Source organism: Chinchilla lanigera, unplaced genomic scaffold, assembly GCF_000276665.1.
Source record: "Chinchilla lanigera isolate Chin_1 unplaced genomic scaffold, ChiLan1.0 scaffold00011, whole genome shotgun sequence".
NCBI classification, from domain to species: domain Eukaryota; kingdom Metazoa; phylum Chordata; class Mammalia; order Rodentia; family Chinchillidae; genus Chinchilla; species Chinchilla lanigera.
The window spans coordinates 9,422,499-9,447,528 of NW_004955412.1; the positions used below are offsets into that span (position 1 = coordinate 9,422,499).

The 25,030-nt window shown below is 34.0% G+C and overlaps 1 protein-coding gene across 1 annotated transcript in view; it reads right to left on the minus strand.

Annotated features, from left to right (window-relative positions):
- The window catches only part of Gucy1a2 (guanylate cyclase 1, soluble, alpha 2), a 262,305-nt gene that overhangs the window by 204,470 nt on the left and 32,805 nt on the right, over positions 1-25,030 (minus strand). Inside the window, exon 4 of the mRNA XM_005378617.1 lies at positions 11,983-12,701. Within this exon, the coding sequence (XP_005378674.1) occupies positions 11,983-12,701 (719 nt within the window). The remainder of the gene's footprint in view (positions 1-11,982; positions 12,702-25,030) is intronic.

A 25,030-nucleotide genomic window follows, 5' to 3' on the forward strand; every position in this document is an offset into this window, starting at 1 on the left:
CTTGCACTTGCCAGGCAGGCACTTTGCCACTAAGCTAAATCCCCAGCCCCTCCATTCCATTTTTAATATCTTTAATTGTTGGGAAGTTTCTCTTAACACTCAATCAAATCTACTTATAATATGTATTTTTTGATTCTGGTTTTTTTATTCTAAAAGAAAGAAGTAACTATTCCAATATTTGAAGGCAGTTTCTACATATGGATACTTTCATGCAAGGCATGCAAAATAATATCTGAAATTATGTAAAAATATATAGTGTTTTTAAATGTTAGACCACATTTTGACACTTTTCTCTAAGAATGAATGACATTTAAATTTAACAAAATGACTCAGCTTAATCAAAAGTAAAGATTAAAGACAAAGGAAACAACCAAGACAATGTTAAATAAGTGGGTATTTATTATCTTGTATGCATGGTGCTGGGGACCAAACCAAGGCCGCACACATAGTAAACAGGCACCAGCACTAAGCAACCCAGCCCTTAAATCAATGGTAGCAAAACTGAAACAAATCCTCTGTTTGAAAGATACAGTATGACACTCAGTTTTAAAGGAAATGAGAAAGAACAAAAGAGGCCCACCGCCTATGAAATTGGCAAACAAAACAAGCTTTAACAAGTAAAACTGCTCAAAGTCTCCCAGCTAGTAAATAAGACAAACAGGACTTAGACTTGGGAAGTCCTGCTGCCAAGTCTGTATTTTTTGCAACACAGTACTGTCTCTCAGCAAATTTAGTGTTTCCTTTTTCATATTTAGCTCTTTGATCCCTTTTGACTTTAGTTAGTACATGGTGATAGCCATGGGTCTAGTTTCAGCCTTCGGCATGTGGAGAGCCAGTTTTTCCAGCACCATTTGTTAAAGAGGCTGTCTTTCCTCCACTGAACATGTTTGGCCCCTGTGTCAAAGATAAGGTGGCTGAGTGTGTTTGTGGTTGTGCCTGCTTCTTCTAATCTCCCTAGTGTAAGAAACTGAAACAGTAAATAAAATCCAAAACATGCAATAGATATTGTGAAAAGGAAAGAAACTGCTCAAAAGGAAGGACAATTGGAATAAGGGAAAGATCAAAAGAAAGAAAGAAGGGTACATATATATTTACACAAGATAGCTAAGATAATTGTACTACTAATTTCTATTGGTTTAGTGAAGGAACAGTTAATGCTTAATTTTTCTTTTGATCAATCTTGCATGCCTATATCTGGTAATCTGAACAACTACTTTGAGATAACAATGTGCAATATAACAACCATTGTTGATTTCCTATCATCTTGTTTTGCATTTCTGTATCATTTTTAATGTTATTTATTTTTTATTCTCTTTAAAATAAAAAAGCACTGTCTCTCAGTGCCACTTTTGTATTTGTTCAATGAATGGTGCCCAACCAAGGCACATGCAAAGTGGATTGCTTCAATTATAATAATTGGACACTACCATAAAACCCACTTAGACAAAGAAAGACGATACAGCTTTGATCATGATTTAATAGTTGCTATTACAATCAAGGACTAGTTGTAATCTGAGTTCTGGAACCCAATTATACCCAATCTCAGAATCCTCACAAGTTAATACGCAAGATGAGAGAAGAAAAAAAAACAAGAAAGTGTAGTGTATTATGTTCTTTCTCTCTGATATCTTTTTCTGTCTTGAACATACTTCAGGAAGATTGAGGCAGTTATCATGACTATCTAAGCCATCTTTCCACCACAATGATGCCAGATCAATAGGCAAGATCTGGATTCCTGATGAAGGCAAGGTACAAACTGTAAGACAACTATGGTGTTTTATTAGGTAATGTATCCTGTGATGTTGTCAAGACAATGTTGACATGATATTAATATTTTTCTAATGTTCGTGGACTGCTTGATTGGGCCCCAGAGTTCAATTTGTTCTTCAGAGAAAAAAAATCAAAGGAACATACAGACTTTGGTTTCACTATAACTGCTAGGGTTCTATACAGTCCCAGAAAGATAATATATCCAGAGAGAAACTTGTTATTTCAATTTAAACTGTCAATAGAAAGAAAAAAGTTCAGTGGACTAGAAGCTGATACTGAAATATGCAAATAAACTGACCATTAAAATGTAGACTTACATTTCTATAGAAGTTTCTGGACAAAAGTTTCTGGATGGAAGTTTCTTCACAATTATTTTTTACAGATGAATAAATTAAATGTTATACAAGACAACTGTATTGGAAGTAACAAAGATGAGAGTAATAGATATGTTAAAATATGTTAGATTCATAATGAGTAATTAAAGAAAATATGATGCAGAAAAATAATGGTAAAACTAATGAAAATCTGAAAAGAAATTATAAAGACCAAATCAGAGATAAAAGATTATATTTAAAAATTTTAACAGACACAATATTTCTTTAAAATTTCAATTATCTTCACTTCTATATCTGATGAGATTTATAGGAAAAAGTAAAAACAGATATACCTAAATTATATATATATTCTTCAACAGCCAAAAAAAGACAATTTACAGATCTGTTTATGGGGCAGGACAGATAATATACAAGAAAAGAAGAAATTAAACTAGATGTCTCAAAAAAAAATTTTAGCACAAATGTATCCAATTGTATACTGCAATAATCACTTTAGAATCCTACCAGTATGAGAATGACAGAAATACACCAACCTTATACAATCCTTTTTAAAAGGCCATATATCAGCTTCTCAGTAAAGCCTTCCCTACCCAATTATTTTCTTCAACACTTAAGTCCAGTCACTTTCTGTCACTGCACTATGTTCTGTTTTGTGCACTGAAATAAACAATGCAAGGGACAATCAACCTCTAGTTGGAAACAAAAGAGACCAAGACACATTGAAGGACATAGTCCACTTGCTGGGAAAAGAAATAATAAACAACTTCAAACCAAAGATTCAGTATCCACAGAAACTATCAGAAGTGAAGGTGCAATAAAAATATTCTCAGATGAATAAAGAATAGTAGAACTGGCTGCTAGTAGCACTACTCTACAAAATATGACAAAAGAACCCAAGAAAATACATAAAAACATGGGAAGAAATAAAGACCTGTGGAAATAGTAAATATATAAATAAATATGAGAGTATACGAATACACTAAAATATATGTTCCTTTGTTTTCCTAATTCGTTTTTAAAAACATGTATTACATAGGTAATTATATACATACACTTAACATTTTCTATAATGACTACCAAAATTATTATATCATTAAGTTTACTATGTGCAAAAAAATATCACCCAAAGAGTAAAAGGAAATGGATTATTTTTGGTACTGGGAATCGAACTCAGGACCCTGCATTTGCCAAGCAGGCTACATCCCTAGCCCCAAGGAATGGATTTTTACAGAAAAAAACTGTTATAGATTACTAACATTAGGTTAGTATTAATTTGAAGGACACTGTGATAAACTAAAATATATATCATAATCTCTAATACAACCATTAATAAAATGATAAAATGTATCATGTACATATACCAACTCCCCACAATAAATTTAATGATTAAATTAATTTAATTTAATTGATTAAATTAAATTTATTGGTATACTGCAAACATATACCAATTAAAAATTAAATTACAGAAGTACTAACAAAGAAATAGAGGAACAAAAGTCAGGAGATATACAAAAAAGTAGCAGAATGATAGATATAAATCCAACCAAATCAATGATTACATTAAATTAAAAGTAATTTATCTAACCAAAAGACAGAAGTTGTCATGCCATGCATATTTAAAAAGTAAAATCTAACTTTCGATTAAAAGCGGTCTTTTAGACTCAAAAACAAACACAGGTTGAAAGATTAAAAAAAGAAGAGACATGATGCAAACAGTAATTAAAAAGCTAAAGAGGACATCCTAATATCAAACGAGATGGACTGTAAGACCACAAATACTAGATACAAACTAAGAGATTTCAAACTGAAGAAAGGCTCTACAATTTGAAATAGAGTAACTAAAAATGTATATACACATGAAAACACAGCTCCTAAAGGTGCACCAAACAAAAATTGAGAAAATTAAAAAGAGAAATAACCTATTAAACAAATGAAATTAAAAGGATTACATGGAAATGCTACTTAAAAACTTTACGTCAATAAATTGGAAAATTTATACAAAATGGAAAAATTTTTAGAAATATATAATTGCCCAAGTAACTCAAGAAGAAATAGAAAATCTGAATGGACCTCTAATAAGTAAAATAATTGAACTGGTAATTAAAAATCAACCCATAAAAAAAGCCCGCGTCCAGATGTTTCACTGGTGACTTTTACCGAACTTTCTTCTTAAAGAAGAAATATCAGCAATCCCACACAAATTCTTTCAGGGATAAAGGACCTGTAACCTTTTCCCAAGTCATTCTTTGAGACCAAAGAAATCACAAGAAAAAAATGTGTAACATAAGGGTTGATCAAAATAGATGGTGTGTGTTTCAATAACAAAAATCATTACAGCTAAAGACAAATCAACCTTAATTGCCCTCAAAATAATCCCCTTCACTCTGAACACATTTTTGCACTTTCTGAAGCTGTCCTGGAAGTCATTTTTCAAGAGTGTCTTCATGGGTGGTGTGGTCAAAAATGAGGTGAGCGCTGCTGCTGAGCACTATTTAAAAGAAAGCCAAGCTCATAAAAACAACACTGTGAATCCTCATCCACCTTATTCACTAGATCTGACATCAAAGGACTTCTGGTTCTTCCACAAAGTCAAGACAAATGGTAAACATTTTGAATTCACTGGGGCACTGGGGCAACCATGACAGTTAGCTAAGGACACTTATGAGAAATGGACTTCCAAAACTGCTTCAGAAGTGGCAAGAACTATAGAATATGTGTTTGAAGACAGGGAGAATATTTTGAGGCAGATTACTGACAATGTGTCTTCTTCTGTAACAACTTTTTTAACTTAGACATTCACCATAATTTCTGAGCATGCCTCTCTATAGACCAACACCTTTCATAAACATAGATTCAAAATTCCTTAGCAAAATATTAACAAACTAAATAGAAAACATTATTACAAGGTTCATACCATTATCCACCATGATTAAGCAGGATTTATATGAAGATTAACATCTGAAAATCAGTTAATATAACAGGTATGTCAAATCAACAGTCTAAAGGACAAAACCACATAATAATTACCACAGCAGATACAAAAAGTAGACTTTGTAATCCAAATCTCATGATAAAAAGTCTCAACATACTCCAGCGAGAAATGAACTCTCCCAATCTTATTAGAAATACCAGCTAACATGACAGTTATGGTAAAAGACTGAATGCTTTTCTTCTAAGTTCAAAAATGGCAAGAATGACCATTCTCACTAAATCTAGTCAACATTATACAGAAGGTTCTAGCTAGCGAGATAGGGAAAAGAAAAGAGAGAATAACAAAAAGAAGAAAGATGACTGCCTCAACTTTCAGGCTAAATGATCATGATGTAAATATTCTTATTTGTAAACAAAACTGAAAGTATAATTTAATATGCTTCTGTTTACAATAATATTATAGAACAAACTATACAGAGATAAGCTTTCTAGAAGTGCAAGACCCATTCATTGAGAACAATAAACCATTTCTTAACAAAAATTAAAGCCCAAAAGAACTCAGAGAGATATCATTTTCATGGAGTGTTTAAAACTGTATTTCTTCCTAAATTGATCTAGAGATTCAGCGCAACCCTTACCAATATTCCAGACTTGGATGCTTTGCACATTCAAGGCCCTGGTTTCAACCACAGCTTGAAAAAGAGAAAGAAGAAGAAAAAGAAAAAGACCAGCAGCATTTTCTAGGAAAGTGACAAGTGGATCTCAAAATTTATATGGAAATTGAAACAAAGCCTTTGAAAATAAGGAAAGAAAGGTAAACAAAAATATCACCTTTACAACTGAGAGACAGATAGTGTACTCAAAGGAGTTCTTCAGCTTTTAATTTACTGAGACAAAGCTATTGGCTAAAACAAAATTATTCTGATTTTAAAACGAAAATAAATTAAATGAAGACTACCTAATTATTTAACAAAAGAGAGTAATATTTCCTTCTTAGGACCTACAATAATAAAACTAAATAATTCCTGATATCTCATAGAATGTACCTGCCTTGTAAGTTTACAGCTTAAATCTTTCTTGCTGACAAAAATTGAACAATGGCAAAATGTGCACTTTAAACATAAGAATGCTGATAGTATATAATGTGTATAATTCACCACATAATCTCAACGGTTTTCTCTATACAAAAGGCAGCAACTGTATAGTAACAGTAACAGCACTATATAGTAATTTTAATATTATAGGTGTTTTTCAAAGACCAAGATGAATACTGCTGATATCTTCATCAAAATCTCAATTCTTCCTATCTACTTTAAAGAAAAAATCATTGTTCAAATGGAGAAATGTGAGCAACACAAAAATTAAAATGAGAGATGTCAATTTGTTCTAACAATAGAAAACAAACTGTAGGCAATTTTGAATGAATTTATGTCTAGTGTCTTGTTAGCATAGAGAGAAAGCCTTACTGTCAAACTGTCCATCACTAAAGCTACAGTTCAATATTTGAAATTCTCTATTGGAATATTAAGATCTGAATAGAGAAGAAATGTTTGTACTTTTCCAATGCAAAGTTAAAGCAACGAAATATATTCTTGACAGCCAACTGAAGAAAAAAAAAATCTTTCAGCAATTTCATTATGGTATGATAACATTAATAAATATATTTAAAATGTTTCAATCGTTATGCCATAAAAAGATTGGCAGCTGTCTAAAATGATAAAAGAACATTTTGGAGAGAGAGATGACCACAGAAGGTCAAAATTTTGTCCTGCTTTATTCTTGATTTTTCCTAGCTTTTATTTGTAGCATCTAATTAATAAGACACAGGTAAGGATATTTTTGAGGGTTACAAAATATAGGATCTTTGTTATGCTCTTCCTCAATGTCAACCCTGAGAACAAAATTGAAGATGAGCAACAGTACTAATGTTCTGCAGTAGGGCTGATGTATTTCAAATGCTGGGCTCCTTCTAGTATGTTATTAAAATTCTTTGAAGCATTGCTGCTAAACAACAGCAAATAAATATTAAAAGAACAGTATTTATTGTTTTTCAAAATCTATTGCTACTTCAGTGTGAGCCTATGTTGACCTATTTCATTTTGGAAGTCACAGCAAAATAAGTGAACATGAAAGATATTAGTAGACACAGGCAATAAAAACTGGATTGCAATTTTTTTTAGTATGCGAAGGAGACCAGGGATATGAAAACAGTGATAGTATGTGAATAAAAAGCAGACTTAAACAAAAGTCCTACAGAATTTGTAAGGGAGGATCTGGTCCTTTTTAAGGAAAGAAGCAGACCTTAAACTCTGTTTTGTGAAGATATTGTGATCCTGATATTTCTCTAAATTTATTAAACCTACTGATATCCAGTACTTTGTTCTATAAGGCAAGAAGTGAGTAGGAGAGTGAGGAAAAGGGAATATTACAGGTAAAATGAACACTAATAACAATAGTGGTAAAAGTAATAATAATGAATATACATTCATTATTAACCATGGAGCTGAAGATGCTAAAAATTTTACATGGATTATGCCATTTGATCCTCAAAGATAACCTTTTCAGGAGGCCGTCTAAGATGTCAGAGAATGATTTTAATTTAGTCTTGAAGGACGAGTTTTTCATAGTAGATAAGCCATATCTACCCTGTATTTTCTTTAACAATGAAACTAAATTCACTAAATCATGGAGAAGAGATAAACTTTTACTCATATAATCTGACCTCTGTTATGGTTGATACATTGTGTCAACTTGGGGAGTCTAGAGGTTTGGCTGAGTGACTCAGCAGGAAGCCAGGGTGCTTACTTTGTATACATCCTGAGCCTGTGGGAGAGGAGGGCATGGAGATTATGTGAGAGCTACACCCCCCTTAGGTGGGGGTAGCCTGTTTACAATGTAAGGCAGGGAAAGAAGCTGCTTGCCCCCATTCCTCCCTTTTGCTCTGGCTGTTTGCTGTTCGGCTGCCATTCCCCCCTTTGCTCTTGTTCCTTTGCTACCTTCTGCCTCGCAGCCAGCCAAGTATGGACTGAAACCTCCACAAACTGTGAGCCAAATAAACCTTTCCTTCCTTTAATTTTGGGCATTTTGTTGGGTATTTTGTCTCAGCAATGAGAAAAAAGTAACCAAGACAACCTCATATTAACAAATGTACATATGTTAACAATGGCTTATAAAAGAATAAAAGTACATAATTATTTGTTTAGGCTTATTATTTCCAGATGGATAAGCCTGACATCTAGAGATTAAACGGATTTAATTTCTTTCCCAGTCTGACACTTCTCCCACACATATGATGACCCCACTTACAATCTAAGAAGAAAGCGACGCGCCGCTTCCTGATCTCCTTATAAACATGTGCAACTCCATACAAACAAACCATCAGATCTAGTTTAGGGGGTTAGATTTATATGACTAAACATTAAAACCCAAACTGTTCACTGCACTGCAGCAAATTTCCTCTCAAATTTACCAACATGCTTTGGAACTCAAAAGATTTATTTAAGGAACTTCCAAGTTCCCAGAATAACATTAGATCTGAATGATGTGTGAAGAAACCACAAATTAATGTGCATTTCTAATTGAGTCATTATTACTGGCTTATCTGGGGTTTTGATAATTAACTCATATTTAATGCCTGATATTTGATAAGAAAAGAAGGTGATGAAAAAGAAGATGAGTTTAAAGGAAGCTGCAAAAACAGAAAGTGGTAGGGCAGGAAGAAAGTGGGCAGCGGAGACAGGGACTTGCAGAAGACATGGAAGAGACCAAGTCATAGGACCAAAGCCTGGGTGAGCCGTCCGGAGGTCTCCTCTGACCTCAAGACTGCTGAATGAAAGCTGCCACGGATTACTGAAACAGATGCCTCTCACAGCCATCCTTGCAACTGGTGACCAATGCATTCACATCTATAGCCATGTTTAGAGGAAGATCAAGATGTAAATCCTTTAGAGTCAGGAAAATGTCTTTCTATTTGCTTGGTTTCTCACTAAGCTACTCATGAGCATGTGCTTCTCGTAGTCATACAGTTAACCTGTGACTATCAATACAAAACAACAGAGATTGTAGTTTCTCAAAGCATTTTCAGTTGAATCTACAAGTGTCTTACTGTCATGTGGCTAATGATTAACTCTCCACTTTTTCTTAATGGCAGTGGTGGTGGTCCATAACTCATTATTCACTAAATAATGACAGCCTTCAAGTGTTAGACTAAGAAATAAATGTTTAATTATTGTAAAATAGCATTTTCTCATCAATGCCAACCAAAGAGTTATAGACTTCAGGCCACATGGAATAATCTAATAATAAGAGCTATTATGGGAAAATAATGTAAGTCAAGGTCAAATTTATCAAATTTATAATTTTGTAGGCTTGATTTTCTTTTTACTTTTCACATTTTAGCACACTGCATATTGGAAATTTGGAGACACACTAATTAAAAAATGTTATTCATCTGGCTAAGAATCCACGTTATTGCTCCATGTTATTAGTTTCAATCTGGGGCAATTATAACCTCTCTAACAAATGTAGGAGAGTAAGCAGAAATGTAAATATAGTAATGAGCAGATTACTATCCATTTCTAACTAAGAATCCTGCCTATAATGTGATTTCTAAACTCCCAGGAACAGGTTTAAAGGATGATTGCATCTTCTCAATGAGCTCAGGTCCTTATTATTGGAATTGGCAGGGGGCCTTGACATTTGAGTCATCATTTCATTATGTCTATTTCTTAACCCTGGTATAGGAATTAAATAGAAATACAAGCCAAATGAAATACAGGGCGAAAACTCTGAGGCAGTAAATTTAAATTGAATTAATGTTTTTCAAATCTATAAGATATAAAACAAATAGTATTGGTAATAATATATTCTGGTTAGGGCATGCTTTCAAAAATACTAACTTCAGTACTGAACACCAAAAATATGTAAAAGCTCCTAGCTAAATGCTGAACTTCCATAAAACTGAGCTAGAAGCTTCCATAGTCTCTAAATTAAAAAGCTAGAATTATTTCATTTTTAAAGCAATTACAAATGTGGACAAAAGTACACATTTTGTAAGTTTATTTCATGCTAAAATCCATCAAAATGAGCAGTAATTACTGAACATATATACATATATATGATTTTCACATGAAGATATTACTAAAATATATTTATGTGATCAAATACAAGCAATAATAATAATTGATTCAGACTAAAATATCTAATTGTCCCAAACTGAAATCCATATCTGCCATAAGTAATTTCAAATCACTGGGTTTTTATGCTATAATAAAAATGGTACTAGATGGTTTTCCTAAATCACTTAATTCAGTCATCGTGAATAAATGTGCATCACCCCATTTCTCTCAAATACTTTTAAAAAATGTTTCTATCACTCTTTTGGCTAGATTATGTGCAAAATAGTGCAAGTAGTCTTCAAAATTTCAGAGGTTAATTGATTACGAAACCAATACTACATTAAATCCTTGAAAACAGCTCTGATTCTGCTTTTAGGAAGCGACTTTTCCATTTATCCACCATTGCAAACACTCCAGAATATGTGTAGATTATAAATGTTATGGTTTAGATCTAGAATTTTCCCCCAAATTCTCATGCACTCAAAAGCAGGGCTTCTGGAAGTTGACTGTCTTATGGGAATTCTGTACTTACTAGTGTATGAGTGTGCTGCTGGGAGGGGCCCTGGGTCATGACCTGGAAGAGTATCTCCCTCCCCAGCTCCTCCCTTCTCTCTGCGCATCCTGGCAGCCATGACCCTCTGCATGCGGATCCTACCTGAGAGCCAGCTGCCCAGCGGCTGAAATCTACAGAAAGCGTGAGCCAGAATCAACGTCTACTCTTCCAAATTGTGAGGGTCCCAGCGACAAAAAAAGGGACTAAGAAATTAAGTTTTTCATTATTTCTGCAATGCTTCCTTCCTTTAGCTCACAGCCATCTGTTTATTTCTAATAGCCAGCAGCTTCCCCAAAGTACTTGAAAACAAAATGAGTAGTGAAAATGTATTCACCCAGATAGAAAATGTTGAAAAGACACTTTATTGAAAACGGAATGACCATGTATTCGAATCTCTATCCTAAAAATTGAAGTTATTTTCCTTTTAATAACTGAAGGTATATTATCAAAATTAAAAATGGTCATTGTTGAATTTGTTTTATATTTATTATTCATGTTAGCCTTTCAGACGGTCTTTTCAAAAGATTTTATCTGAGGAATAAAATGTATGCTTAAGTCCAACTAACTTAAGGTTTATTTGTAAGGTGTTTTTTCATAAGTTATTTATAATTTATAACTCAGATTTCCCAAAATAAGGTCAAAGAAATCCACAATAAAGATACACAAGCCATGCTATTCTCTCAAGGCATGAATATGCTCCAAAAGGAGTGAATCCCTATTTCAATACTGAAAACAATTATAAATGTTGAAATAGTCAACTTCCAACTTTTGAGGAATATACTGTTCTATTTATTAAGATAAACGTAGAGGATAAACCAAGTGTTCCTAGATAATGAAATTAGAAGAGGATATATTATAGTGCAGCTGGCTTTTTACCTATATTTATTCAAAGATAAGATGGTCAAGACCCACAGTGTTGAAATCAGTCTCAATATTTCTCTCATAGCTTGACTTCAATCAGTGGAAGCATTCTTGAATTTATAATATTAGATTTTCAGCGAGTCCTATCATTTTTGTAATTACTATGGGTAGTATTAATAAATGTTTTCTTTTTATGTGCTGAAATAAATTAATGAATGAGGCAGACACTATGCAAAATGGCTGGGAATAGGGCCAAATCTTTTTATATACATCCAGGGACAAGTAATCTACTAAATGGCACTTAAAGCTCTCTTGCCTAAATAATTACAAGTACAGTCAACATGTAATTTATAGAAATAATTATCCATTCTACTAGTGCCTATCACCCATCTCAACTCCATGGCTACTTACTTACCTTGTCTTTATTTTCTGTACTGGACGCCTCAGGCTTGGTCCTAATCACGAATGGAGTGGACAGTCGCAGAAGAACCCTCTCAAAAGTAGCATCGACCTTTGGAGAAACAATCTCAAAGCAGTCCTCAAACCTGAGCACTTTGTGAGTGTCACATCGGAGCTGCTTTCTCAGACCTTCCCCCAGCTGAAGGACTGACATGTTGGGGTCAAACATCAAGTGAAAAGGGAAGGCTCTGCAGAAAGTGTTGATGCTAATTCTGAGGTCCCCCGGAACTTGGGAGGTTCCCTGCGGAAGATTCTTTGTGATGTTGGTCTTTTCACATTCTTTGATCAGGAAAGTAAGACAGCTACAGTTGCCCGTGTTTGATCCATCAGAGCACAGCTTCTCATTTGCAACTTGTTCCACTTGCACATCCAGGTGATAGATCTTCTTTCCTGCAGCCTTAATCATCCCCAGCATCGCAAACCCCACGATATGGTGAGGATGAAAGTAGTGGAGCATAAGGGAACCTTCAGGAAGCTCTTTGCATAGGAAAGATGGTGACTCCAGAGTGGCCTGTTTTCCAAAAGAAGTTCTAATGTGTTCCAACAAAGCATCAAACCCATTGAAAAAGTCCTGCAGTGTGCCACCTACAGCTCGAAGAACCCTCTCGTTCTCATCAAAGCATATCTTAAAGAACTCCTCTCCAAATCTTTCTTGGATTTCCTCAAACTTCAGACCTAAAGGTAAATGAGAAGCAAATGTTAGCAACAGAATATAAGTGATTTGAGCTATACCTTTTAAAGTGTTTATCATTCTGTGTTCCCCAACTACTATATGAATTGAAACCTAGAAACAACACTACAACCAGTGTCTTTATTGCAGACAGCTGTGTGGGTGCTCATTGAAGAGAAGATTAAATGAGCCAATTTTAATAAATTTGTTCAAACTATAAAAAGTGTTTATCAGAAGTGGTAATTAACGAGTGAAGCAATAGAGCTATTTCTCTTAAGCCCATAAATTTTACTCATAGGTTAATTCATTCATTTTGAATCAGAGAAAGTAAATTTTAACTCATGTTTTGGATGCTTCTAAGATATTAACAAGAATGAATGTGTTTGCCCATTGTTTTCCAACAGATTCTAGTTTTAGACTACTTTTGGTTTCATAGTAAAATTGAATGAAGGTACAGATTCTTCCCAATATGTCCTCTGCACCCACACATGCAAAGCTTCCCCCATTATCAATATCTCCCACCAAAGCAGTATATGTATTACAATAAATAAATCTATACTGACTCATTATTACCACCTGTGAGGTGAGCATACACAAGGATTTATTCTTTATGTCTTGATACAGAGTCTCACTGTGTAGCCAGGCTGCCCTCAAATTTGTAATCCTCCTGTCCCAGCCCCCAGGTAGCTGGGATTACAGGCAGACACCATCATGTTCAGCTTAGATTTCATACCTGATGTTGTATATCATACGAGTTTTGACAAGTGTATTCATCATTATAGTATCATATGTATTAGTTTCACTACCCAAAAAATCCCTAGGCCTCTCTTATTTATCTATATCATCATCCCACCTACCAAGGCATGAGCTTTTTAAATGCTGCTAGTACAGCTAATCACTTTTCTTTTTAATCCCCTACTCTACTTGCTAAAAATATTACCAATGATAACTTTTTTTAACAGTCTCTCCAATCTTTACAGAATACCCAAAATGTCTTTATATTACATCCACATACTATCTATATTGCTATCTTACATCTTCTTGAAGTCCATTCACAAGTGTATTCATCATTATAGTATCATATGTCCAAAAAGGGGATATGCGGTACATGAGCAGGGGAGGGCATCGAACTACCATGTGGAAACAGATGCCTAATGTTAACAATCTCATGGGAAGTCATGCAGGTCAGCTAGAGCTCAGGAGAAACAGACCTAAAAGAAACTTAAAATGGTAGGACTTGGAATGATTTGTATTCATTCAGCCACAAAAAAATAAGAGCAGCCAAAAGTAAAGCACAAAATGACCAGACAGAATGTAGGTCTGTTTTATCAACATACTTATTTCCAGATGACCTGGCAAAAGGAACTCTATTTTCTAGTGCTAAAATTACAATGAAAAAAATGGATAAGTAAATGCACACAATTCATTATAATTTGAAGAAAGTTTACAGGTGATCTAGTGAGACTCACTGTTGAGAATGATCTCAGGAAAAATATAGAGGGAATTGATGCTTCAAAGAGTACAGAACACAGAGCAGAGCTGAGTTTGTATGCTAAAGGAGCTTCTTCGGTCACTGCTACTCTTCCTTTGACTTTGGCTAAAACAAGTACATGTAGTTTACATATTCACATTTTCTTGTCCAATCTATTTCGCCTTATGAGAAAATCCTGAAAAGTGGTCAGGACTGAGAAACGGCAGAAACACACATTATTAATGCTCAGTAATATAGGCTGTGTGAGATTTGTTCTGCTGTTCTTACCAATATCATTCCCTGAGTTTTCCTTCTACTCAGAAATGAGACAACAATAGAATTAAAACACGTTAAGTACATGTCAAGAGCTTACACAGGGTCTAAGAATTGTGGTAGCAAAAGTTAAGAGTCCAGTTAAGAAGTTCTTAAAATGGATGTGAAATGAAAATAGAAAACTGTTTAGAGTTTGTTATTTAAAGAATCCTTTTATTAAGACACATTGTACATTAATTGCATTTTCATAGATTTGATCTTCAAAGCTACCTGAGACAGTCGTTTATTAAGATAAAAACATTCCCATGCATTTTACATTGCCGTGTTATAAGATTGCTCTTCAATATATGTTGTATTTGCTAACATTAACATCAGCCAGAGTTGATAATAATAGAATATATCTACCCAGTTATCTAGTATGGACAGAGAAAATAAGATAGGAAATAATGTGTTGAAATTGCTTCCATAATTATTTAAATCAATATATGCTGTTGTGTCTTTATCTCACTTAACCTTGTCTGTTACTTTTCCTTTAATTTGATGCTATCATTTCTTTCTTCTAAAACTCCTATCTCTTTTAGCTTTCAAATTTATACCCTCCAGTTTGATTACTTATGTCTGAAAATTCATATTCATTTCCTTCACTGAAACTTTTTTGTAAGCCAAATCTATATATCACCATTACTAGTTATCATATTATTGTATTTGAAAATTTCTACCACAAATTAAAACTATGTCCTCATTCAATGATGGTGTGATTTGTTGCTATGAAATTTTCTAATTATGAAATTCTTATGAAAAACCAAATTCAGAATAAACATTCCTATAACCTGGATATTTTTGCTGAACTACAATACATATATCACTAAACACATTGCATGAATTTTGTCTAAACTTTGAAGAATTGTATCTTCTAAGGTGTCTATAAGTGTCTATAGCATAGACAGAAAAAAAATTACTTCTAACTGGAATTTCTCCTAACACTGAGGATGCCCTCATAGTTATAAATTAAACAACACAGATATAAAGACAATAAACTCATGTTCTATTCCCAATTGCAGTATCTTAACTAATCATCCAGAAAATATTCACTAAATAAATTCAACAGAGACCAAAAAAAAAAAAAAAAAAAAAAAAAACCTCCTCTCTGGATACAATATCCTATCAACTAGAAATTCTTGTTTCTTAAAAAAGTACCTCTCTACTTTAAGATACAATGACTGTTCATTTTCAAATGATGCCACTAAGGCCTAGAGGATGTTATCATGGATATTTAGTAACTTTTATAATAATAAAGAAAAATTGTTTTAGATAGTATTTTCCAACACTATGCATAGCAGTTATATTTAAACTGTAATATTCAATTAACTAGTAAAGATTTTTATTCCTACAATTATTAAACTGCAGATCAGAACAGAAGAAAACAATTCTTAAAGTTTGAAAAATGAAAACTAGAGAACAATCACTCCAACTTCAGCAATAGACTATGAACCAGTAGCTAAGACTTCCCTTTTAAAACTTACCTCAAAAATTAGAAGGCACAAAGTAGTTCAGCTCAGACAACTGCTGAAGTTTTGACTTCCAAATATCTGTCTATAATTGACACACAGCCTCTACTTAATGGTAAATCATTTGAAACATATAGACTTTTTATCTCCTTATTTCACAAGATGCTATGAAAGCTTGACACTTGGGTCAATAAGCATACATATCCCTAAGAGGTAGAATTTATAATAAAACTGCTCTCATTAATGGGTAAGTTAAAATTCAGGGTTTTAAATTGCTATGAATCCACCTTTCTTAAAAGATGAATAGCCTAAATGCTGCCTTTTTTAGGTCTAAATGAAATATAGTCTGTTCCTTCATGAATGGCCTATTGTCTCTCAGCAGCTACCCCACCTCACCACAGACCATGTACTTCTTAAAGATGAGGATCATGTTCTGTTGGTCCCAACATACCCACCATTAGTATAATACCTGACATAGAGAATACCATTATTTCACAGAAACAAAACATTCATCTAAGTATTTGTTTGATAAATATTATCAATCTTTTAAGGCCACAGTTGTGCTACATCTGAGGATATCAAGACAAAAAGATTTTTTTTCCTCTTGTGGCCCCTAGCAGATCATGGCAATACATTGTAATTAGGTTACCACAGGGACAGGCAGGGAAAATTCAGAAAGGGAAGAAAGAGAATGTCTGCCGCTTCTTGAGGAGATGTTTGAAGAGAGCCTTGCAGGAAAAGCAGGCTTTCGAAGACCCAGTCAGGAAGGGAAGAGCCCCCAGCAGATAATACTATATGCAGTCTGGAAGGAGAAAGGTGAGAGAGCCCAGAATGGTCAAGGAACAGAAGGTAACAGTACAGTGGCTGGCAAACAGGAGAAGGGCTGAAGAATTAATCAATCAGCAGTGGAGAACTTGGTCTTGAGATTACCAAAGCCAGAGTCAAGAACACCAGCCAGAGAGATGATGTAATTTTTTTCAAAGAGAAATGCAGTTCATTGTTTGTAGAGGTTTTAGTACATAATCAACTGGCTCCAAGACAGGGTAGCATCACAGAGGAGAAGTAGTTTGGCAGGCAGAAGGTAGGAAAGCAACAAGGGTGGGTGAACACAAGCCTCTTTACATCCCTTATTTTATATCCAGGCTACCAGGATTAGACCCACACTTAATCCTAGCACCACCCATCTATGACTGCACAAGGCTTTGTGGGGACATCTAGACCCAAACCATAATATTCTTTCCCTGGTCTCCCAAAGACTCATGTGCATTCCTCTACACAAAAGGCATTTAGTCCAGCTCTAAGAGTTGCTGAAGTCTGAGGAGTTTCAGCACTGCTCTTAGCTCTTAGCTGCAAGCCCCTATATAAATGAAAAGAAAGTTAAACACTTCCAACATACAATGGCACAAGATAAATGTTACCATTATTAATGGTACAAATAGGGGGATATAAAGAGATGGAAACAAAGCAAGTCCAAATTCCAGCAGGGCAAACATTAAGTTCTGTAGTTCCATACCCAGCATCCAAGGCAATCTGTGGCAAGATGTGAACTCCAAAAGCCTTGGGTAACTGCCCCTACAGCATTTCTTGTGGTTATAGCTCCCATAGCTTCTCTCTTGGGCCCACCCAGCTCCTTCTTCATAGTTTTCCTCACACAATCTACATTCCTAGCTTCTCCAGAATTCTGAGGTCTCCAATACATCTTGAATTTCATACTCAGAGCCTTATACCCAATGCCCTATCAGGTCTGACCTCCTAGGTCTTCTTCTGAAATCTGGGTGGAAGTCTTCCTGACCCCACCACTCTTGCATTATGCATGCACTTAAAACCACCACCATGTGGATAATGCCAAGGTCTGCTGCAAGCTGAAGCAGTACCTAGGATTCCTTCTCTCTTCGCTGTAGGGGTGGAGTGCCTATGAACCAAATCATGAGGAACAGCTTCTCTGGGCTGCCACCATTCTGGAACATGGTGTTCTGGGGAACTCTTCTCAAAGCAAAGTCTTTTACCTATGCAACTCCCAGGCTGCAAAAAGTGGACTCCTGCTGATTTTTGTGATGTCCTCAGGTCACTTTTTCTGTAGGCTTCTTCTGAAATACTTGGCTTTTGCTTGATAGTCTTTTCAACAACTGATTTCTGTTCCATTTGCAGGCTGCAACTTTACTAGAGCTTTCCTTCTACACAAACTCACCATGTTTTAAATCATTCTACTGGGCTCTTTGTTCTTTACTGTCAACATAAACCTGGCTAAAATCCCCCAGCAGTAGCCATGCCTCAACACTGTCTGCCTTGAAATTTCTTCAACAAGATTAATTAGTCTGCCATCCTTAATTTAATTTCAGCCAAAATCTCTGGACACAATCAAATTCAGACAAACTTTCTGTCAAAGTGTAACACACCTTGTCTGGAGTCCAACAGCCAATGTAGTCCTTCCTCCCAGCAGAAACCTCCTGACCAGGGTCCTCACCAACATCATTTGTCAGGATTCTGGTCTCCTGAACTCTGACCTGAATATCCCATCAATTACAGCCTAGAGCCTTCCAGCTCTGCTTTTTCAGCCAGCACTTCTGAACTGTTCCTTACTCTTCCCTTTCCCATAAACCAACTCCAAAGGCTCTTAAACCACATGGTTAGGTACAGTTACAGTAACGATTCCACTCCTCTGGTATGAAATTCTGTCTTAGTTACTTTTCTCATTGCTGAGACAAAGTACCCAACAGCCAAGGTTAAAGGGAGAAGAAATAAAAATATTAGCTTTCAGTCTATCAATAGTATTATTTAACAGCTAAAATTACTTATAAAGTTGTAAAAGAAAAAGATCTGACCTCCAGGTATAAAAAGGAAAATGTAGCCTTCACTGAGAATTAAATGAATAGAGGCAGTGAAGACACTAGTTAGGATCAAGCATATTTTGGGAGAATTTCCACTGAAGAGAGAAAAAGTGGTGTCTTTGTACATCAAAGGCCATCCTTATCACCCAGCAAGAGCATCAGGCAACAATATCATGAGAAAATACGTGATCACAGGAGATGTTCTTTCAAGTTGCTTAAACTTCACACAAGGAACTAAATATCTATGAACCACTGCACACCATCTATAAACTGGAGACACTTCATAATTATTTTTTGTCATCCTGGTATAGACTTCACCAACATAATACTTAACTATTATAATTCCAGAGCAATGATAACTCAAGTTAAAACTGTAACATTTCAATATTTCAAGAAGATGATTATTTACAGAAATAATTAAATCTAGCAAGACTAGAAGACTTTTGTCGATTGTGTTTGAAACCCAGATGACACATTTGTAAAAATATTATTCCATTAAAGAAATGACAAAAGGTAGTTTGGGTCTCCCAGAGAAGACTGAAGGAAAATACTATACATCTAAATAATAACAAAGGAAAAAAACTAAAAAAAGAACCCCACTGCAGGAATTATATAAATAAAGGCAATTGTTTTGAATCTGACCTATCCATATAGTCTCATTTAAATCTTTGTTGGAGTAAGAGAAAATCTTTATAATTTCCAGTTATAATACAGGTCAGTACGTCAAATTGGGATAACAAGTAAAAAGAATCCTCCTATCACTTTCAATCTACACAGTTAAAACAATTGTTTTGCTATTTTTAGAGGCATATTATTCTCCTTTTGCCAAATTAGTGACATCTCTGTCCTATGGCATAGTCAATGCAGATAAGAGCACATATATTCATATCTTAAAGAGACATGAAAAGGTTTCAATATCCTTGAATTAAAGTATGCTTTGTGATTTTCTTATAAAATAGCATACAGTGCCTTTCTTTTGAACTAGCATACAGTCCTTTATAGTAGGTATTTGTCTATGATCCTTCAGTTCACTATGAACAGATTAGGAAGAAAATTCATGAAACTCTGACTTCTAAAGCGGTGTGGTGCAGAATGAGAAAAAGAAGCGAGTGGAGGAAGGACTATAACTAAATGCATTATAAAAAGAATTTCCCCTAACTGAGAAAATCCTGAATTTATAAATCTATAAACCCTGAAATGCCACAAGTTTTAATCAAGTTTAATGCATATTCACAAACACACACACACACACACACACACACACACTATGTGAAGATGGAAACCCACAGGTAGAACTCAAGTCTAAGAGCTCATTACCCAGCCAAAATATCCAGCAAAGATTCAGAAATTATATCAACTCAGTGAAACTCATGAGAAAAATAATTCAAAAAGCACTAAAATGGAACAACAAATGAATCAGAACAGAGGAATAGAAGAATCTAAGTAAGTGAAGATGTTAACAAAATCAAAATCAAAACAGCAAAAATAATGGAAAGAAAAATTATGTAAAATAAATAATTATTGTGAAACAAGATGGATAAAACAAAACCACACAAAACATGCAATAAAGGAAATATAAGTAAATAAATTATCCCATTACTTGGGAAAACTTCCACTCTCTCTAATTAATTATATTTATGAAAGGTGATAAAATAAATGATTGAAAATAAGTCAGTAGAGAAAGAATTCTAAGAAATTTTAAGGAAAATGAAGGGAAGAGCAACAATAATATTAACAAGGGGGAATTAAGAGGAGTGTTGAACTGAATAGAGACATTAAGCAACAAAATTACAATCTATCAAAAAGACATAAAGAACATAAACTAAGCAACACTGCAGCTAAGCATATAAAGCAAAAACAGCAATTCATTGCAAATAGGTATGGGATTTCCTTCTGGAGCAAGGAAAATGTTCTCAATGTCTTTTAGTAGTGATAGCACAATTCATGACTATCTGTTGAGTCTTACATTTTAAATGAGTGAACTTAATGGTATGTAAATTTTATCTCAATAAACTAATTATATATTCTTAAAATTAAGAGTGAATAAAATATTCCATTTACAATTAAAGTGGGAAACTTTATTACCTCTATCAAGATCGTATGAATCTGCCAGATAAAAAGACAGACGCACAGAGATATTAGATAAAAGTACATACAACAATATAATGAGAATATTAAAGGCCTTAACAAAAATAAAATTTTAGTGGAAAGCATTATAATGGCTCTATCAGGACCAAAAAAAAGATAAAAAGCAAAGTCATAGAGAAATTAAATATTAACAACCAAAAAAAGAAAAACTAACTAAAACACAGCATCAGAAAATAACAAAATTATAAAAAAAAAATTTTTTTAACTGAAGGAACAAACTCAAAGGCAAATATAGTTTACAAGTGTATACAGTATTTGTTGTGCATTTACAAATTACAAAACCTGTTCAAATACTTAGTTACAAAATCTCACATTTCTAATACCAATAAAAATGAATAGTAAACATTTTTGAATAACAAAAAGGTGACAAGACAATCTTATCTAGTTGGGAGTTAGGCAAGACAGCACTTTGGGAGTTAATTTAAAGTAGGAGGTATGATAGACATTGTGAAATGATAGGAAAGCACTCAAGGGTAAAGGGCAAGTGGGATGTGGGAAAAGAGAAGGCAAAGAAGGAGAAATTTTGTACGTATGTATATACAGGATAGTTAACATGGTTGTTCTACTGTCTTCTATTTCTTTGCTGAAAGAAACTGTCAGTGAGTCCTTGGTTGATCAGTATTGCATGTCTCTATCTGTTTTCATGAGAAAGCACTTTGAAGATATCCATATGTAATACAAGAAGCATTGTTAATTTCCTACCACTTTGTTTGTAACTCCATGTTGTCTGTACTGTTCTTTCACTAGTTGTCTGCCTGTTAATGTTTTCCTCCTTTTATTTAAAAAAAAAAAAAAAAAAAAGACAGCACCTTGGATCAAACAGAAAATCAAAACTGAAATTATAAGTTGTTTTCTTGATGGCAGCCACCTTCTGGAGTGAGTTGGAATCTCAGTGTTGCTTTAATTGGCATCTCTCAAATGACCAGTGATGCTGAACATTTTTCCATATATTTACTTGTTATTTGTATTTCTTCATCAGAGAAATGTGTATTCATATCAGATGCCCATTTTTGGATTGGGTCACTGAATTCTGGGGACCTGATTTTTTCAATTCTTTATATGGTCTAGATATAACTCTGTCATCTGCGGAACAACTGGCTATAATTTTTTCTCACTCTGTATGTTGTCTTTTCACTTTATTGGTGATTTCTTTCGTTGTACAAAAGCATTTTAATAAGGTGAGATCCCATTTGTTTATTCTTTGTTGTATTTCCCATGAAGCCTGGGTTTTGTTCATCAATGCTCTGTCTACACCTATGTCTTCAAGATTTCTATTTTCTCTTCCACTATATTTAGTGTCTCTGTTTTAATATTTAGATCTTTTATCCCTTTTGACTTTAGTTTAGGCGGGGTTGTGAGGGGAAAAAAAGGAATCTTCCTTACTGTCAGCGGGAGTAGAGACAGGTTCAACCACTATGGAAATCAGTGCGGAGATTTCTTTAAAAATTAGGATTAGAGAAGCGAAAGAAGGGAAATTCTCTATGTATGTATATACAGGATAGTTAACAGAGTAGAACCACTGTCTTCTATTGCTGTACTGAAAGAAACAGTTAATGATTACTTGTTTGATCAATCTTGCATGTCTCTATTTGTTTTCCTGAGAATCACTTTGAAGATATCAATATGTAATACAACAAGCATTATTAATTTCCTACCACGTTGTTTGTAACTCTGTGTTGTTTGTATTGTTCCTTTGCTATTTTGTAAATGGTTGTCTGTTTGTTAATGTGTTTTCCTTCTTTTATTTTTAAAATGAATTTTTAAAAATTAGGATTAGAGGTCCCATTCAACCCAGCTATTCCCCTTCCGGGTATTTTCCAAAAAGAATTGAAAACATCATACCATAGAGGTATATATGCACTCATTTTATAGCAGCACAATTTATAATAGCTAAATCTAGGAAGCAACCCTACTGCCCATCAACTGAGGTGTGGATAAAAAAGATGTGTTTTTTTATATATGTATAATGAAATACTACTCATCCATAAAGAAAGACAAACTTAAGACTTTTATAGGTAAATGGAAGCAACTCGAGACCATACTCATAAGTGAAATAAATTGGACCCACATGTGTAAACATCATATTGTCTCATTAGTGTGAAAATCTGAAAAAGCAAACAAGATCCAAAATGTAAAACAGATATTGTGAATAGAGAAGAAACCAATCAAAAGAAAGGAAAACTGATGGGAGAAAAGGGAAAGGAAGGAAGGGAAAAGGAAAAAAAATATACATACTCAAAACAGTTAAAATAGTTACACAGCTGGTTTCTCTCGATTCACTGAGGGGAAAGCTTTGTGCTAGTAATGTTCTGGACAATGTTTAATGCCTACGTCTTGTACTCTGAACAACCACTGTGACGATAGCAATACACAATGTGTTGGTTATTGTTCCTCTCCTGCTGACCTGATTTGAAACTGTTTTATTATTATTTCTTGCTTTTTTCTGTTTAAAATAAAAAATTATAACCGAAATTATAACTTACAGAAATCAGTGAAAAAGACTACATCTTACAAAATCCTATAAAGCACAATAAAAACTGTACTCAGAAAAATGTACATTGTACACGTTTCCAGTAACAGAAAAAAAAATAAGAAAAAACAAAATCGCTCCTAAATTAAGAAAATTATGTCAAGTGTAAGAAAAATTAAAAACCAGGAAATGGGAATAGATAAAACAAAAATTAAGCAAGAAAACTACGTGAACATGGAATAAGAAAAAAGACTAGGTACACATAAGGAAGAGGAGCACATGCCTATAATCTCAGCCACTCAGGAGGGTGAAGCTGGGGGACCTCAAATGGAGGCCAGCGGGAACAACCTACAGTCTCAAAAGGAGAGCCGGGTGATGGTATAACCTGTAACCCCAGCTCTGGGTGGGGTGGGAAGGATAGAAATAGAAGAATAAGAAAAGAACCATACAACATTTTGCAGATGAATGTGTCAATGTAATGTAAATGGATAACAGGCAAAATATAAATGACCAGAAATTGATCCCAAAAGAAATGGGCAGTCTGAGTCTAGCCAGCCTACAAGAAAAAAATTAATAATTCTAAAGTTATTTAAACATTTTCAAGCTGTGGAAGGAATTTTAAACTACTCAATTCCTTTTTTATCAAGTCTACATAAAACTTCAAAATCCAACATAGTATACTAAAACCGATTTCTTTTGTGAATATTTTCTAAAATAGTAGCAGGTAGAATTTAGAAATTTGTCCTGGAATAAGACTTCATAATCAAGTAAAATTTGTATCAGAAATAAAAAGGCAGTTTAACAGTAGAAATCTATCAACATAAGTTACTACATTCATAAAATTCAATAAGAAAATAAAAAGAGCTGTCAGAAGATTCTGAAAAGTCTAAGATTCAACTGACAATCTTAATAAAAATTTTGAGTGAAATAAGAATATAAAGAAATTGCTCAAGTATAATAAAAAAGCTGTTTTCCAAAAGCAGAAATAAGTGTTATTCTAAACAGTAGCAGATTAAAAAAATTTTCAACTAAAATTAGAAATTAGACAAGTATGCTTGATGTACCCTTTGCTATTCAATATCATCTTGGATATTATAACAAGAGCTATTAGATACAATAATAAAATAATTGGTATACAAGCTGGAAAGAAGAGTAAAGTGATATCCTTTTGCTGGAATAAATCTGTGTAAATGACAAGTTTTTTTATATTACAAAATATTATTTAATTCAATGGAAAAAGAATGGTTTATTGAATAAATGGCACTAGCCATCTGGAAAATAATAAAACTAAATCTCATGTCATGCCTCAAATCAAATTCCTGATCAAGTAAAAACTTAAAATCAGAAGACAAACAAATATTTCAAAAGAAAATCTAATAGACTATATCATGCCTTAACTAAAGCAAGCAAGCATACAAAAAGACTTCAAAACATATTTGACTTTCTACTATGTAAAGCTAAGATAGAACTGTAAGAACAGTGAACAGAATGCGATTTTATTTTGGTCAAAGCACAAGTGCTGTGTGTTCTTTGTATGTGCAGACACGTCTCCCCCAAATATTACTACTTTGTTTTGGTTACCATGACCAGTTATTTCATTCAGCTTCCTGATTTTCTGCTTTCCTCAGTCTCTCTC